This window comes from Choloepus didactylus, chromosome 9 (genome assembly GCF_015220235.1).
Source record: "Choloepus didactylus isolate mChoDid1 chromosome 9, mChoDid1.pri, whole genome shotgun sequence".
NCBI classification, from domain to species: domain Eukaryota; kingdom Metazoa; phylum Chordata; class Mammalia; order Pilosa; family Megalonychidae; genus Choloepus; species Choloepus didactylus.
Window position 1 is genome coordinate 131,256,591 of NC_051315.1, and position 16,352 is coordinate 131,272,942.

Here is a 16,352-nt window from a genome sequence, read left to right on the forward strand (position 1 = left end):
ATTTCTTCTTCAGATGCATCTTTTGACCATTTTTCTAAAGGGCTCTCTCTTACGAATTTGTACAAGCCTTTTGCTTATTAGGAATATTAACCCTTAGTGATGTGTACTGCACGTGTTTTCCATCTTTTGCCTTTGTGGTATCTTCTGTCCTGCAGAAATCTTTAAGTTTTACATAGTCAAATTTATTTTAATTTTTTGACTTCTGAATTTTTTCTTGCTTAATCCTGGCATTTTTCAATTACTAAGTTTTCATTTAATATCTAAACCTTTATTTTATATTTAGATCTCCAACTATTTTTAAAGCAATACTTTTATGATGGCTTGACCAAGTAAATATTTACTTAGTCCTTGATAGCTGATGATCAGCTTTAAAGTGTACTGCTGTAGCAACCAAACAGGTCACAGAACCTCAATATAAAACTGAAACCGAGTTACTGCTGAAGCAATTTTAAGCCATGACACTTTTCATTTGTTTGGACTGACAAATATAAGCTGTCGATCTTAAAAGCACTTGTATGGGTATGACATCAGAGGCATTCCATTCTGTCTGATACAAAAAAACATTCTTCCTCTCCTAGGCGAACCATACATATTAAAAAACAAAACAAAACAAAACAAAAAAAACCCTGATTCACCCAGCAATCAAATCTGTAAGTACTAAGATGAAAGTGTTAATTTAGCATAATACCTAAATACCTTTCTACATTTTTCTTCAGGCCATAATAATTAAGGTAGGAACATTAGATGTGATGTTTAAAACAAAACAAAAATTAAAGAACAAAATACACTTTGAGGTGATCTGAGCAGTGTGGTATTTACTCCCTTAGAGACAATGTTTTCACAAATCCATCAAGATTGCATTCTTCTCCCTTTAAATGATGTTAACATTAGAAGTTCACATAATAGCAGCTAACATTTACTAAGCAATGACTATGTGTTCCACACTGTTCTACACACTTTACACATAGTATATTATTTAATCTGGTGTAACAGTAGGTGTCACCTGTTTTACAGATGGGGTAACAGCTACAGAAGGCAGTTATGAGATGCACAGAGCTGGGATCCGAAACCCAAAAGTCTGATGACACTTCCTGAGCAGCCCTTTCTGGGGACTGTGAAAATGACTAGGTCTCTTTAATAATTCTCTGCATTAGCTTAGAAATCCGTGGTGCCCGCACGCCAGGTGTGAGGGCCATGAGGGTACAACCCACTCTATGTCACCAACTTTATTTTCCTTTCACTCACTCCATCTTAAAGTTTAGCAATATGACTGATTTCCTGAAACAAAGTATAGTGTATGTATAAATAAATAAAATTGCAGCACTTTCACAATAACATGAAATCAGATTCTGTTCTCATTCGAATGATCTTTTTTTTTCCCTAGACATTATGTAGAGCTTTGTTCAACCAAACAAAAATTTGTTTTTATTCCTGTTGTAAGATCATTGGAAACCTGAACATTGGACTTCATTTTCATGAATTTTTATTCATCCTTTAGGTGTGATAATTATAGTGTAGATTTTTTTTTACTTAAATTCAGTTTTACTGAGATAGATTCACATACCATACAATCATCCATGGTGTACAATCAACTGTTCACAGTACCATCACATAGTTATGCATTCATCACCAATCTATTTTTGAACATTTTCCTTACACCAGAAAGAGTCAGAATTAGAATAAAAAAAACAGTAAAGAACACCCAAATCATCCCCCTTATCCCACCCTATTTTTCATTTAGTTTTTGTCCCCATTTTTCTACTCATCCATCCATCCACCGAATAAAGGGAGTGCGATCCACAAGGTTTTCACAATCCCTTCCAGGATACATTGCTATACAATCATCTTCAAGAGTCACAGCTACAGTGTTGCAGTTTGATAGTTTCGGGTATTTACTTCTAGCTATTGCAATGCATTAAACCTAAAAGGGGTTATCTACATAGTGCGTAAGAATGCCCATAAGAGTGACCTCTCAACTCCATTTGGAATTCCTTAGCCACTGAAGCTTTATTTCATTTAATTTCGCATCTCCCTTTTGGTCAAGAGGATGTTCTCAGTCCCAAGATGCTGGGTCCAGATTCACCCCCGGGAGTCATATCCCGCGTTGCCAGGGAGATTTACACCCCTGGGAGTCAGGTCCCACGTAGGGGGGAGGGCAATGAGTTCCCCTGTCAAGATGGGTTAGCTAGAGAGAGAGGCCACATCTGAGCAACAAAGAGGCACTCAGGGGGAGACTCTTAGGCACAATTATAAGCAGGTTTAGCCTCTCCTTTGCAGCAACGAGCCTCATAAGGGCAAGCCCCAAGATAGAGGGCTTGGCACCTCAAGCTGTCAGTCCTCAATGTTTGTGAGAACATCAACAACAATCCAGGTGAGGAAGCCTAACGCCTCCGCATTTTCCCCCAGCTCCTCAAGGGGCCCTGCATATATATTTTATTCTCCACCCAAATTACTTGGGGATGTGTCACTATTTCACTCTAACCTATACAAATCTACCATATCGCACTTCTTACCAAATTATCTTTTTAACCTGTTGAGTCTCATCTGGTTGGTTTTAGCTGTCTGTCAAGATAACTCTGGATCCCAATTCTGTCAGTCACTTTAGTGATTACACCCGGCAGCATGCCTGCGATTTTAAGCTCGGCCAGGCAGGGCCTGTGACTGTGCTAGTCCTCCCAGCCTGAGGCAGCAGTTTGCTGGCCCGCTTACCAGGTAAGGGCAGTGTGAACACCAAGCAGTCACCGCAGCTGTCCTGCCAGCAACTCCCTATTTCTTCATATTTCCACTGGCAAAGAAACCGTAATTTCATCATCTCAGCCAAGGCTGGACACTGAGGCTGGAAATGCCAGTGGCAGGATGTGCCCTCCCCAGTTGGGAATTAACTACAGGTTGCTAATTCCCAACTTGTAAGACTTACAGTTGTCACATTTTGTATCATCTCAATTTTTTTTTTTTTAACATTCTAGAAGTATTTATTTCATTGCTGACAATCAGGTTGCAGCAGCTCAGACCCCCTAAGCAGAATTAAGTTAATTTCAGGTAAAAAGTAATGGACATCCATCAAGAAACTGAAAAGACAACCTCCAGAATGAGAGAAAATATCTGGAAACCATGTATCTGTTAAGGGTTTAATATCCAGAATATATGAAGAACTCCTACAACTCAACAACAAAAAGACAAACAACCCAATTTAAAAATGGGCCAAGGATTTGAATAGACATTTCTCCAAAGAAGATATTCAAATGGCCATTAAATATATGAAGAGACATTCAATACCATTAGCCATTAGAAAAACAGATAACTGAAACTATGGTGCTGTAACTCATAACATTTTTGGAAATTTGCTATATAACTACTTGTTAAATCATAATTTGAAAATTATTACCTTTTTGCATATATGTTATATTCACAATAAGGAAATAACTGAAACTGTGGAACAATAACCCATAACATTCTTTGAAATTTGCTAACTACTTATTAAATTTCACTTGGAAAGTTATCACTTCTATGTATATATGTTGTATTCCATAATAAAAAATATCATTAAAAATGGAAATTAAAACTACAATGAGGTACCACTTCATACCCACTAGAATGGCTTTTATTTAAAAAACTGAAAATAAGAAGTGTTGGGAAGGATATGGAGAAATAGGAACCCATGTACACTGTTGAGTAAAATGGTGCAGCCACTGTGGAAAACAGTATGGCAGATTCTCAGGAAGCTATCCAAAGAGTTACCCCATGACCTGGCAATTCCATGCCTAGGTATATACCCCAAAGGAATTGAAATGAAAACAGGGACTCAAACAGATATTTGTACAACAATGCTCATCGCACATTTTTCACAATAACCAAAGGTGGAAGCAACCCAAGTGTCCATCAACAGATGAATGGGTAAATAAAAATGTGGTACAGTCATACAATGGTGTGTTATTCAGCCATAAAAAGAAGTGCTAGAACATGCTACAACGTGGATGAATCTTGAAGACATATTGAGCAAAATAAGCCAGACGAAAGGAAAAATATTGTATGATTTCTTTCACATGGGAAATTTAGAATAAGCAAATTCATCGAGATAGAGAGCAGGCGAGTGGATACCAGGGGTGAGGGTAGGGGGGGATGGGCAGTTGTGGCTAAATGAGTATGAGTTTTGATTTAGGATGATGAAAGTAGTCTGGAAATAATGGAGAGAGCTACAGAGTATTGTCAATGCACTTCGAGTCAAAGAACTGTCCACTTAAAATGGTTAAAATGATTTTTGTTAGATACAGTTTACCACAATTAAAATACTCTCACAAACATTGGGGACTGACGACTTGATGTGCTGAGCCCTCTGTCTTGGGGCTGGTCCCTATGAAGCTTGTTGCTGCAAGGAGAGGCTAAACCTGCTTATAATTGTGCCTAAGAGTCTCCCCCTGAGTGCCTCTTTGTTGCTCAGATGTGGTCTCTCTCTCTAGCTAAGCCATCTTGGCAGGGGGAACTCATTGCCCTCCCTGCCACGTGGGACCTGACTCCCAGGAGTGTAAATCTCCTGGCAACGCAGGATATGACTCCTGGGGATGAATCTGGACCCAGCATCATGGGATTGAGAACCTCTTCTTGACCAAAAGGGGGATGCGAAATGAAACAAAGTTTCAGTGGCTGAGAGATTCCAAATGGAGTAGAGAGGTCACTCTGGTGGGCATTCTTATGCACTATGTAGATAACCATTTTTAGGTTTTAATGTATTGGAATAACTAGAAGGAAATACCTGAAACTACCAAACTCCAACCCAGTAGCCTTGACTCTTGACGATGATTGTACAACAATGTAGCTTACAAGGGGTGACAGTGTGATTGCGAAAACCTTGTGGATCGCACTCCCTTTATCCAGTGGATGGATGGATGAGTAGAAAACTGGAGACAAAAATTAAATGAAAAATAGGGTGGGATGGGGAGATGATTTGTGTGTTCCTTTTGCTTTTATTTTTTATTTTTGTCCTTATTCTTTCTGGTGTAAGGAAAATGTTCAAGAATAGATTGGGTAATGAATACACACCTAAACGATGGTGCTGTGAACAGTTAATTGTACACCATGGATGACTGTACGGTATGTGAATATATCTCACTAAAACTGAATTTAAAAAAAATATCCAACATGATTGTAGAGTATGTGAATATATCTCAGTAAACTGAATTAAATATATATATATATATCCAAAAATAAATAAATAAGTAAATTCATTATTAAAAAATAAAAAAGGTACAGGGTCCCTATTTGGAACGAAAGCAATGTTTTGGTAATAGATGGTGGTGATAGTAGCACAACATTAGGATTGTAATTAACAGCACTAAAATATATATCTGAATGTCATTAGAAAGGAGAAATGTTAGGTTGTATATATGGTAACAAAATCAAAAAATTAAGAAATAAATCCATGGAATTGTACTACACAGTGAGCCTTAAGTTAAACCATGGACTACAGTTAATAGTCAATTACAAAAATGTGCTTTCGTCAACTGTAACAAATGTTCCACACCAATGCAAAGTGTAGTAATAGGGTGGCATATGGGAATTCTGAATTTTATGCATGATTGTTTTATAAACCCACAACTTCACTAAAAAAGGGGGGGGGGATAGTAACAGAGATAAAAATGACAAGTTTACAGGCATATTTATAAATCTAAACTTTGACCCAAACATATTCGTGTAGAAATGGTACTCCATTAAAAGGGCAAAAAAAGAAGGCTGCACACACAAAGCCAGAGGTTTTCCCCATAACTAGAGCTGGGGCTCTCTCACAAAGGAACGCCTGAGTGGCACGCACAGCCTCAGGGACCAGCTACCCACATGCTCTCCTCCCACCAGGGGATGGTAGGTGGAGAAAAGCCACAGTGCCACTACCAGGAACAGACACACTTCAAATGGCCTGAGGAAGACTGCCCGGCATTCCAGGAGAGCCAGAACCCAGGCCCCGAGGAGGGCAGACCCCACAGTCCCACTACTCCTCCACACCGGGGTGCTCCCCTTCCTAGACTCCCTGCTCCCCCAGCCATCTACCTCCACAGATCAAGTCTACCCCTCCTCAGAGGCCTCCTTCCACAGTGGACAACCAACATATCACTCCTCAGGGTGCTCTGCATTTCCTGCAGCCACTAACTTCTGCCTCCTTTAGTTATGATCACTTGCATCCAGAATTCTGCTCCTGGAAAGCAAAGGCTGGGGCACACACACCTTCATACTCCCCCAATAGTGGTTCCTAGACAACTGTCTCCAGAGCCCTGCTGGGTGGTCCAGGGACAATCACTGAGGACTTCGGCTCACAAGAGTCGGGGCCTCACCCCCAGGGATTGTGATTCAGTGGGTCTGAGGTGGGCCTGGAAATCTGAATTGGCTTTTAAGGTTTCCAGGTTTTCTGACACCAAGTTAGGTTTGGAAATAAAGCCTTCAACTACAGCATCTGGCTGAATGTCCTGCTTTACAAGCATGAATATGTTCTGCCAAACCAAACCATGATGACTTAATCCAGATGATGCACACAAGTGACAGAATAACGTCTATGTTGCTAACACTGTCAACCCGTGGTCAGGGGGTTGGCAGGTGGGCGGCCGAGGCACTTGCTCTCAACTTTAGGTACTTGCTAGAAACAACTAGTGATCATAAAGACCATAGGATCCTTTCTCCTGGGCTTCAAAATGTGTAGGGCTTCAGAGGCAAGCAGCATCAAGTTGATGATTCATTCTATCTACAGTTTTTAAAAAAAGACAACAGCAAAACCAAAAAACCCACCCGGACTTGTACCATGCCCAGAATATCGTTGTTCAAAAGAAACCAAAACTGGTTTCTACGCGCGCCGGAAAGCTGCAGGCGGGTCCCAGGACAACTTGCAGGCACAGCTCAGAAATTCTGAGTAAGGGGCGACGTGCAAAAAGCTGTGGAATGGTGTCCCTCGGAGACCCCCGGGAAAACGCACGGGATTCCTCGGGGGTGCGGCCAGCGGGCGAGCAGGGCCCGCGCGAACGTGGCGGCTCCTCGCGTCGCCACCTCCCCAGCCGGAGGCTGTCACCCCCGCAACACGTGTCAGCCCGCCACACAAAGGCGACGCGGCGGCCCCGGGCCCCGCCCCCCGCGCACCCGGCCGAGGTGCCCCCGGAGCCCCCCGCCCCGGGGCCCGACCCGCGCTCCGACCAAGGGCCCTTTTCTTCCTACGCAGCGAAAATGGCGGAAAGGCGTTCTCGAAGCTCCGCCAGTGCCCTCGCCGGTGGGCGGGAAGCGCCGGCTCGGGGTCGCGGCGGGCCGGTGCGGGGCGCTCAGGCGGGCCGCAGGCAGGCCCAGACCCGCCCTCCGGGGCCTCCCCGCGGCCGGCGCCCCTCCGCCGCCGCGGGCCTGCAGGCCGCCGCCACCCCGAGCCTCCCTCTCGCGGGCCCGGCGGCAACGCCGCTTACCGGCAGCCGAGCGCGGCGAGCCCTCGGGCTCCGGCAGGTCCCCGAACAGGTCCATGGCGGAAGCAAGGGCGCGGGCGGCGGCAGAGGCGCAGCCCGCGGGCGGCGGCCGGGCTCCCACACCCGGACGGTGGCGGCGGTGGCGGCGAGGGCGACACGGAGCCGTCAATCACCCGAAGGGCGGGCTCCGAGCGCGACCAATCGGCGCGCAACGCGGCCCCGCCGCCCCAGAGTCCTGCGCGCCGCGGGCCCAGCGAACAGCTCCAGAGCGCGCAGTCGGGGCGGGGTCACGGCGAGGGGGCGGGGCGTCATGGTGCGCACGCGCGCGGGCTTCTTCCGTGCCCCGTCCGGGGGCTGGTAACTGACGTGGCGGAACTGGCGGCGCCCTGGCCGGGTGTTTCTGGGGAGGCGAAGCCCGCGTTCCCAGCTGCTTCCTTTGGCGGGGGCGTCCGATTTCCATCAGGTTCAGGAAGGCTCCTCCAGACTGAATCCGAGCTCAAGGACAACCGTAGTGACCCCTGATTCCTGGAAAGGCTTTATGAATCAGTTCACCTTCCCACCACCAGGACAGGCACTGATTCCTGGCCTATTTTAAAAACTGCAGAACAGGCTTGGGTAGAGTGGTCTTGTGCGTGAGGATGGAAACCTCATAAGATGCCAGAGAAGGGGATGCATCCACGGCCTGTCTGCTCTTCCTGCCGGGGCCGGGGGTTCCAGTTGTTTCTCCACACAACTGAGAAAGATAAGCGCAGCCACTGATATGGGGAGCTGACCTGGTCCTGTCAGCCAGACCTCCGCAGGATGGTGCAAGCTGGCCTGGCACACACAGCTTAGGCCTCGGTGTTCTCCTGTGTTACATAAACAGTGTCATATGACATCAACATCAGACTCTGAGAGATCAAGGCAAAAATGGACCCTTTATAATCATGAGCACTGTGCAAGCCACAAACATGACCAACATCCCGCATCCTGGCTAACAAAAGGACTTTTGGTTTTTTACAAATGACAAGTGTAGCCTTTGTCTAGTCTTCCTGTGTTTTAAGTTTCCTAGCTGCTAAAACAAATACAATGCAATGGGTCTGCTTAAGAGTCAGAATTCATTGGCTCATGGTTTCAGAGGTTTGCTTTCTCCTGGGTGGGTATCCTCTGGCTGGCTGGCTGGCAGTCTTTGAGGTTCCCTGACTTTTTGGTCCCATAACAATGCACATGGCTATGTCTTCTTTCTCCTCCCAGTTCCTTTGACTTCTGGCTTCTGACTGCTATCTGTGGCTTCTCTCTCCATCAGACTTGGACTCTGCCTATAAAGGACTCCAGTAATCAAGATTAAAACCCAACCTGACTACCTTAACTGAAGTGACATTTGAAGAGATGTTATTTGCAATTGGTCTACACCCACCAGAATGCACACCAAGACTAAGAACATGTCCAAATTGGGTACACAAATCAATCCCCTACATCCTGCCTTCCAGGTAAAATTTATTCAGATTAACTGCCATGGAATTACCTTTTCTTCCTTTCATCATCCAATCCAAAGCAAAGACCTGCTTCCTTAAACTTAACTCTAAATAACCTAACACAAACCCAAATCTAAGTCTTTTCTAAAACCCTCTGTTCTAGTTTGCTGATGCTGCCAGAATGCAAAACACCAGAGACGGATTGGCTTTTATAAAAGGGGGTTTATTTGGTTACACAGTTACAGTCTTAAAGCCGTAAAGTGTCCAAGGTAACACATCAGCAATTGGGTACCTTCACTGGAAGATGGCCAATGGTGTCCGGAAAACCTCTGTTAGCTGGGAAGGCACGTGGCTGGCGTCTGCTCCAAAGGTCTGGTTTCAAAATGGCTTTCTCCCAGGACGTTCCTCTCTAGGCTTCAGCTCCTCAAAAATGTCACTCTTAGTTGCACTTGGGATATTTGTCCTCTCTTAGCTTCTCCAGAGCAAGAGTCTGCTTTCAACGGCCATCTTCAAACTGTCTCTCATCTGCAGCTCCTATACTTTCTTCAAAGTGTCCCTCTTGGCTGTAGCTCCTCTTCAAAAGTTCGCTCTCAGCTGCACTGAGTTCCCTCTGCCTGTCAGCTCATTTATATGGCTCCACTGATCAACTTAGACCCACCCCAAATGGGCAGAGCAACACCTCCATGGAAATTATCCAATCAGTCATCACCCACACCTGGGTGGGGTGCATTCCAAAGAAACACTCAAAGAATTACAATCTAATCAGCACTGATAACGTCTGCCCACACAAGATTACATCAAAGATAATGGCGTTTGGGGGGACATAATACATTCAAACTGGCACACCCTCTTACTGAGGTACCCCAGGGAATGCATTCTCCCTTCCAGCAATGAGTAATAAATTCAACTTGTTCAGTACAGATATGTTCCACGCACTGACACAGCCCGGCAAGCCTTCAGGCCCTTCATCTTCTTGACTGCCCACTGGCCACTGCTGGAAGCCTTTACTGCTCTCTCCACTTGCAGCAGATAAACTGCTGCCTCCCTTACAGCAGACACAAGGAAAGCACCTGATGGCCCAGGGCATTACTGGCTGCCTATGTGGCAGATTGTATTTTTCAAAGTTTGCTGCAGCAATATCTCCTATCCTGCACACTCCTCTAAAATGTGTCTGTGCCCCTCCTCCCATCAAGAGGTAGGGTCTGTGTTTCTCCTATTGATTCTGGGTGGGCTATGACTGCTCAGAGAATGGAAGATGGGGCCTTGTATCATTTCCAAGACAAGATCATTAAAGGCTCCGCAGCTCCTGCCTGTTTCTCTAGAGGTGCTTGCCCTGAGGGAAGTTAGTCACATACGTCCAGCTGCCTTGGGACTGCCATGCCAGAGAAATCACATGAAGACACTCTCTCCATCAGCCCCGACTGACCTAACAGCCAACAGCCGGCATCACCAGCCGTGTGGCGGAGTCATCTTGGACTTCCATCCAGTAGAGTCCTCAGGTGGCTGTATCCTGGCCAGTATCATACTGTACCCCTGAGACACCCAAGAAAGGACTGCCCAGCTAAGCCCTTTATGAACTCCTGACCTACAAAATTTCAAACAAAAAAAGAGGTTTTTAAGCCAATACATTTTGGGGGTAATTTCTTATACAACAGTAGTACCTGGTAGAGAAATTTGGTACAGAGAGTGGGGTGGTGACACATCAAAACCCCAAAACACATGGTATTGTCTTTAGGACTGGGCAGCAGGAAAAGTCTGGGAGGATCTTGAGAAAACTGTTGGTGGGTCTTGGGGATATTGATGAGGGCTTAAAGTAAGAAATTTGTTTATTAGAAAGCAGAAAAGGAAATCCTTGTTATGTAGCGGTGGGAAGTTTAGGAAAACTTTTTGCCTGGAGTAATGTGAGAAATGGAAAATGTACCCATTGAACTGATGAATCTGGCTGAGGAGATTCCCAGGAGAAATGTTGAAGGTGACAAGTGCAGCCACACGAGAGACCTCAAGCAAGAACTGCCCAGCGAGGCCCTTCCAGAATTCCTGACCCACAAAATCATGAGCAAAATTAAGTGGCTGTTTTAAACTGCTAAGTTCTGGGGTATATGTAATGCAACAGTAATAACTGGACATCCTGGTCCAGGATGTCCAGTTATTATTTGCTTTGTGCTTGCTTTGTGCTCTGTGAGACTGTTCTGAAAAATGAGTATGGTGAATATTGATTCTGTCTTCCACAGCGATGGGGATAGGGATTTTACAGAACTCTGGTCTGGGGAAGTTTGAGGACATGGTAGAAAAGGCCCCTCTCAATGTGTAAAATAGATTGCTATGTTACGTTTACTGTGAAACTTTTCTTTGAGAAAGGGGCTCAGAACTAAATGCCTGATATGGGCCAGGTACAAAGTTAGATGCTTTGCATCTGTTAATTTGATTTTGCCTCTCAGCAACCGTGTGAGGAAAGTAGTAATATTGCCATTTGATAGGTCCCCAGAGGGTTCTCCTTGAGTCCACAGGTGAGAAATGATCAGCACTTGCATGTGCTGCTAGATCTAATAAACGAATTCAGCAAAGTGGTGGGGTACAAGATCAACATGCAAAAATCAGTAGTGTTTCTATACACTAGTAATGGGCAATATGAGGAGGAAATCAAGAAAAAAATCCATTTATAATAGCAACTAAAAGAATCAAATATCTACAAATACACTTACCCAAGGATATAAAGGACTTATATGTGGAAAACTAAAAAACTTTGCTAAAAATAAATCAAAGATAATCTAAATAAATGAAAGAGCATTCAATGTTCATGGATTGTAAGAATAAACATTGTTAAGATGTTAATTCTACCCCAAATTATTTACAGATTCAACACAATCCCAATCAAATTCCAAAAGCCTATGTCCCAGTTTGCTAATGCTGCCGTTATGCAGTATACCAGAAACGGATTGGCTCTTATAAAGGGGATTTATTAGGTTACAGATTTACAGCTCTAAGGTCATGAAAGTGTCCAAACTAAGGCATCAACAAGAGGATACTCTCACTAAAGAAAGGCCGATAGCGTCCAGACCACCTCTGTCAGCTGGGAAGGCACATGGCCAGTGTCTACTGGCCCTTTGCTCTGGGCTGTGTTTCAAAATGGTTTTCTCCAAAATGTCTCTGTGCTTCTGTCTCTCTTAGCCTCTCTCAGCTGTCTGCTTCGTTCTCCTGGGGCATTTCTGTCTAAGTGTCTGGGAGTTCTTGCTTAGCTTCTCCTGGGCAAACTCTGGGCTTCATCTCTTAGCTCAGCATCTCCAAATATCCTTCTATATGCATCTCCCAGTGTCTCCAAGCGTCTGCCTCTCTGTGGGCTCTCAGCTCTCTTAAAGGAATCCAGTGATCTAATTAAGACCCACCCAGAATGGAAATGAGCCAATCAGAGGTTTCACAGTTGGGTAAAGTCAAGCTCCATGGAAACACTCAATCAAAAGTTTCCACCCAAAAAGATTGAGTTAAAAGATCATGGCTCTTTTGCGGTCCATAACAGTTTCAAACCAGTACAGCCTACTTTGCAGAAATGGAAAAGCCAAAACCTTCTTGAAAAAGAACAATGTTGGAGGACTCACACTTCCTGTCTTTAAAGCTTATTACAACACTACAGTGGTCAAAACAGCATGGTACTGGCACAAGGATAGATATATAGAATAATGGAATTGAATTGAGAGTTCAGAAACAGACCCTTGTGTCTATGGCCAGTTGATTTTGGCTGCCAAGTCCACTCAATTGGGAAAGAACAGTCTCTTCAACAAATGGTGCTCAGAGAAATGGAAATCTATATGCGAAAGAATGAAGGAGACCCCCATCTCACCCCATATACAAAATTTAACTAGAATTGTAAGAACCAGAACTATGAAACTCCTAGAGGAAAATGTATGGAACTAGATGGAAGCATCTTAAGGCAATCGTTTCCTGGACTTTACATTCAAAGCGCAAGCGACAAAAGACAAAATACATAAACAGGACCTCATCAAAATTTTAAAATTTTGCGCCTCAAAGGACTTTATCACAAAAGTGAAAAGACAACCTACTCAATGTGAGAAAATATTTGGAAACCACATGTCCAATAAGGGTTTACTATCCAGAATATATAAAGAAATCTTAAAACTCAACAATAAAAAGACAAACATCCCAACTGAAAAATGAACAAAAGACTTGAATAGACATTTCTCCATCAAGGATATACAAATAGCTAAAATAGCTAAAAAGAACATGAAAAGGTGCTCAATGTCATTAGCTATTACCACGATGAGATACCATTTCACACCCAGTAGGATGGCAACTATTAATAAAACAGAAAATTACAAGAATGCGGAGAAATAGGAACACTCAATCACTACTGGTAGGAATGTAAAATGGTGCAGCCACTGTGGAAGACAGTGTGGCGGTTCCCCAGGAAGCTAAGTACAGAATTACCATATGACCCAGCAGTCCTGCTGCTGGGTATATACACAAAAGAATTGAAAGAAAGGACTCGAACAGATATTTGCACCCTGATGTTCATAGTATCATTATTTGCAATTGCCAAAAGATGGAACAACCGAAGTGCCAATCAACTGATTGATGGATAAACAAGATGTAATCTATGCATACAATGGAAAATTATTCAACATTAAAAAGGAATGAAATTCTGGCTCATGAGACAACATGGATGAACCTTGATGGCATGTTCATTGCAATAAGCCAGACAGAAAAGTACAAAGATTGTGTGATCTCACTGATATGAAATAATCAAGCAAACTCATGGACTTGGAATCTAGAATATAGGTTACCAAGGGCTAGGTTGGGGGTAGGGAATAGGAAGTTAATGCTTAATTTTTACAGATTTTCTACTGGGGTTGATTGTAAAGTTATAGAAATGGATGGTGGCACAGCATTGGGAGTGTAATCAACAGCACTGACTGTATATGTGAATGTGGTTAAAAGGGGAAATTTTAGGTTGTATATGTTACTAGAATAAAAATTAAAAGATAAAAAAAGGAAATGGAACAAATAGAAAACAAATAGCAAGGTGGTAAACTGAAACCCAATCATATCAATAACACCATTAAGTATTAATAATCTAAACACCCCAATTAAAAGGTAGAGAGTATCAGATTGAATAGAAAACCAAGACTCATCTATATGTATTTAGAAGAAAGTCACTTTGAAATAAAAAGACACAAATAGATTAAAAGTAAAAGGATAGAAAAGATATACCATGATAACATGACTCAAAGGAAAGCTAGAGTGGCCATATAAATACTGACAACATAAGTTGCAGAGCAAAGAGCATCACCAGTGGTAAAGAGGTAAATTCATTAGGAGAACATAACAATTCTTACTGTTTGTGCACATAATAACTCCAAAATATGTGATGCAAACACCATAGAACTAAAAGGAGAAGTGGACCAATCCACAATGACAGCCAGATTTCAATATCCTTCCCTCAGTAATTGATAGAACAAGTTGACAGAAAATCAGTAAAGATGAAAGACTTTAACTACACTATCAACTAATTTGACCTTATTAACATTTATAGAACATTCCAGTCAACAAAAGTAGGACATCCAGTCTTTTCAAGGGCACACAATGTTTACCAAGGTAGACCAGAAGGCACTTCTGACTCCCTGCCCTGCAGGATGACAAGACTCCAGTAGACTGAGCGCATCTTCCCAAGAGAATCATCGGTGAGTGTGTGCGTGTGGGTGTGTGCACATGCACACACCCACATATTCAAGAGGGATGCACAGAAATGGTTCAAGTGATAAGGAATCCTGGACCATGCACCAACAGAACCTACTACCCACACTTTGAAAATCAAGGCTGATTTCAAAATATCAAAATGAGAGAAATGAACAAATATTATGGAATCATGGAAAAATATGAAATGCTTCACGAATTTGGTGTCATCCTTGTGCAAGGGCCATGCTAATTTTCTGTATCTTTCCAATTCTAGTGCACGTGCACACAATGATTGTCTCTTAACATGGACATTACTAGAATACATTTATCATCACATTCAGAGTTAACTAAGGGATCTTCAAAGAAATGAAGGGAAATGTTAGAAATTTAGAATATGAGTTTAAGCAAACGAAAAAGATTATTTGAAATAAATTGATGCAACAAAAACAGCCTACCAAAAATAAATGTATCATACTAACCAACATACATCTATTCCCTGTTGTAGAAGACCTTCCTATAAAATAAAAAAAATACATGTCAACAAGTCATAACTTCCCACTTCAAAATCCTCTAAGTACCTTTATCAATGTCTGTGAACAAATGACTATTTTGGTCTCACTCCAACTTCCCCAATTTAAAATCACCCTGCTCAATAAATTTCTCTTTCAATAAACCTACAGCTTTAATTACAGTGATAACGTTCTTGTGACACACTGACTTGGCTGTATTCTGATTTATGTCCTATAGAAATTTCTCTGGAATACTTTAAAGCAGCATGCAATATCAATAATTTGTAACATAAAATTATCATGTTTGGGTCTTCTAAACCTGATCTGCAAATTTTGAAAGTGGCTTTGAGAAATTTTTAACAATACCCATCACGTCGGTATCCTATGAAAGCCAAAGATAATTAAAAGTTAACTCACTTGGTCAAGAGAAATGGTCAAACACGGCAATTCTCTCAGTTGACAACAAGGTAAGAGAATTTAAAAATATCAATGAAGAGGTTCTGCTTGCCCGAGGTTGCTGCTGTGTGGAGACCCCGAGGTGACCACCGTCACCATGTCTGACCAGGAAGCGAAACCTTCAACTGAGGACTTGGGGGGTAAGAAAGAAGGCGAATGCATTAAACCGGAAGTCATTGGACAGGAGAGCAGCGAGAGTCACTTCAAGGTGAAATAGACAACACATCTCAAGAAACTCAAAGAATCATGCTGTCAAAGACAGGGAGTTCTAATGAATTCACTCCGGTCTCTCTTTGAAGGTCAGAGAATTGCTGATAATCACTCTCCAAAAGAACTGGACACGGAGGAGGAAGATGTGATTGAAGTATATCAGGAACAAACTGTCATCCAACAGTTTAGATAGTCTTTAATTTTTTTTCTTTTCCCTTAATCCTTTTTTATTTTTAAAAATAGTTCTTTTGTAATGTGGTGTTCAAAGCAGAATTGAAAACTGGAATCCCATCTCTTTAAAACATCTGGTATTTTGAATTACAGTGCTCAATTATCATTATTGTTTGTTTTCATTGTGCTGATTTTGGTGATAAAAACTCAGCTCCCTTCATATAGCCCTCTCCTTTTAAAATATATGTGTGCACTTTTCCGGAAGTGTGCCTTTTCAGGCTTGTGATGATGAATAAGATGGACCAATGTGAGAGTGTTCATGATGACTTTCCAGTTGGCCCTGAGGTTCTAGCATGTGATTGCTTCACTCCTGGATTGTGACTTTCAGTGGGAGATGGAAGTTTTTCAGAGAACTGAACTGTGGAAAAATTACCTTTCTTTAA

The 16,352-nt window shown here is 42.7% G+C and overlaps 1 protein-coding gene and 2 pseudogenes across 1 annotated transcript in view; 1 reads left to right on the top strand and 2 right to left on the bottom strand.

Annotated features, from left to right (window-relative positions):
• LOC119544075 (ILK associated serine/threonine phosphatase) overlaps positions 1-7,592 on the bottom strand; it is a 36,907-nt gene extending 29,315 nt beyond the window's left edge. Inside the window, exon 1 of the mRNA XM_037849140.1 lies at positions 7,425-7,592. Within this exon, the coding sequence (XP_037705068.1) occupies positions 7,425-7,479 (55 nt within the window). The 5' untranslated portion in view covers positions 7,480-7,592. The remainder of the gene's footprint in view (positions 1-7,424) is intronic.
• Positions 7,593-14,757: 7,165 nt separating this feature from the next.
• On the bottom strand, positions 14,758-14,850 carry LOC119545005 (annotated as a pseudogene).
• A 775-nt stretch (positions 14,851-15,625) lies between these two features.
• On the top strand, positions 15,626-15,931 carry LOC119543868 (annotated as a pseudogene).
• Positions 15,932-16,352: the final 421 nt, after the last annotated feature.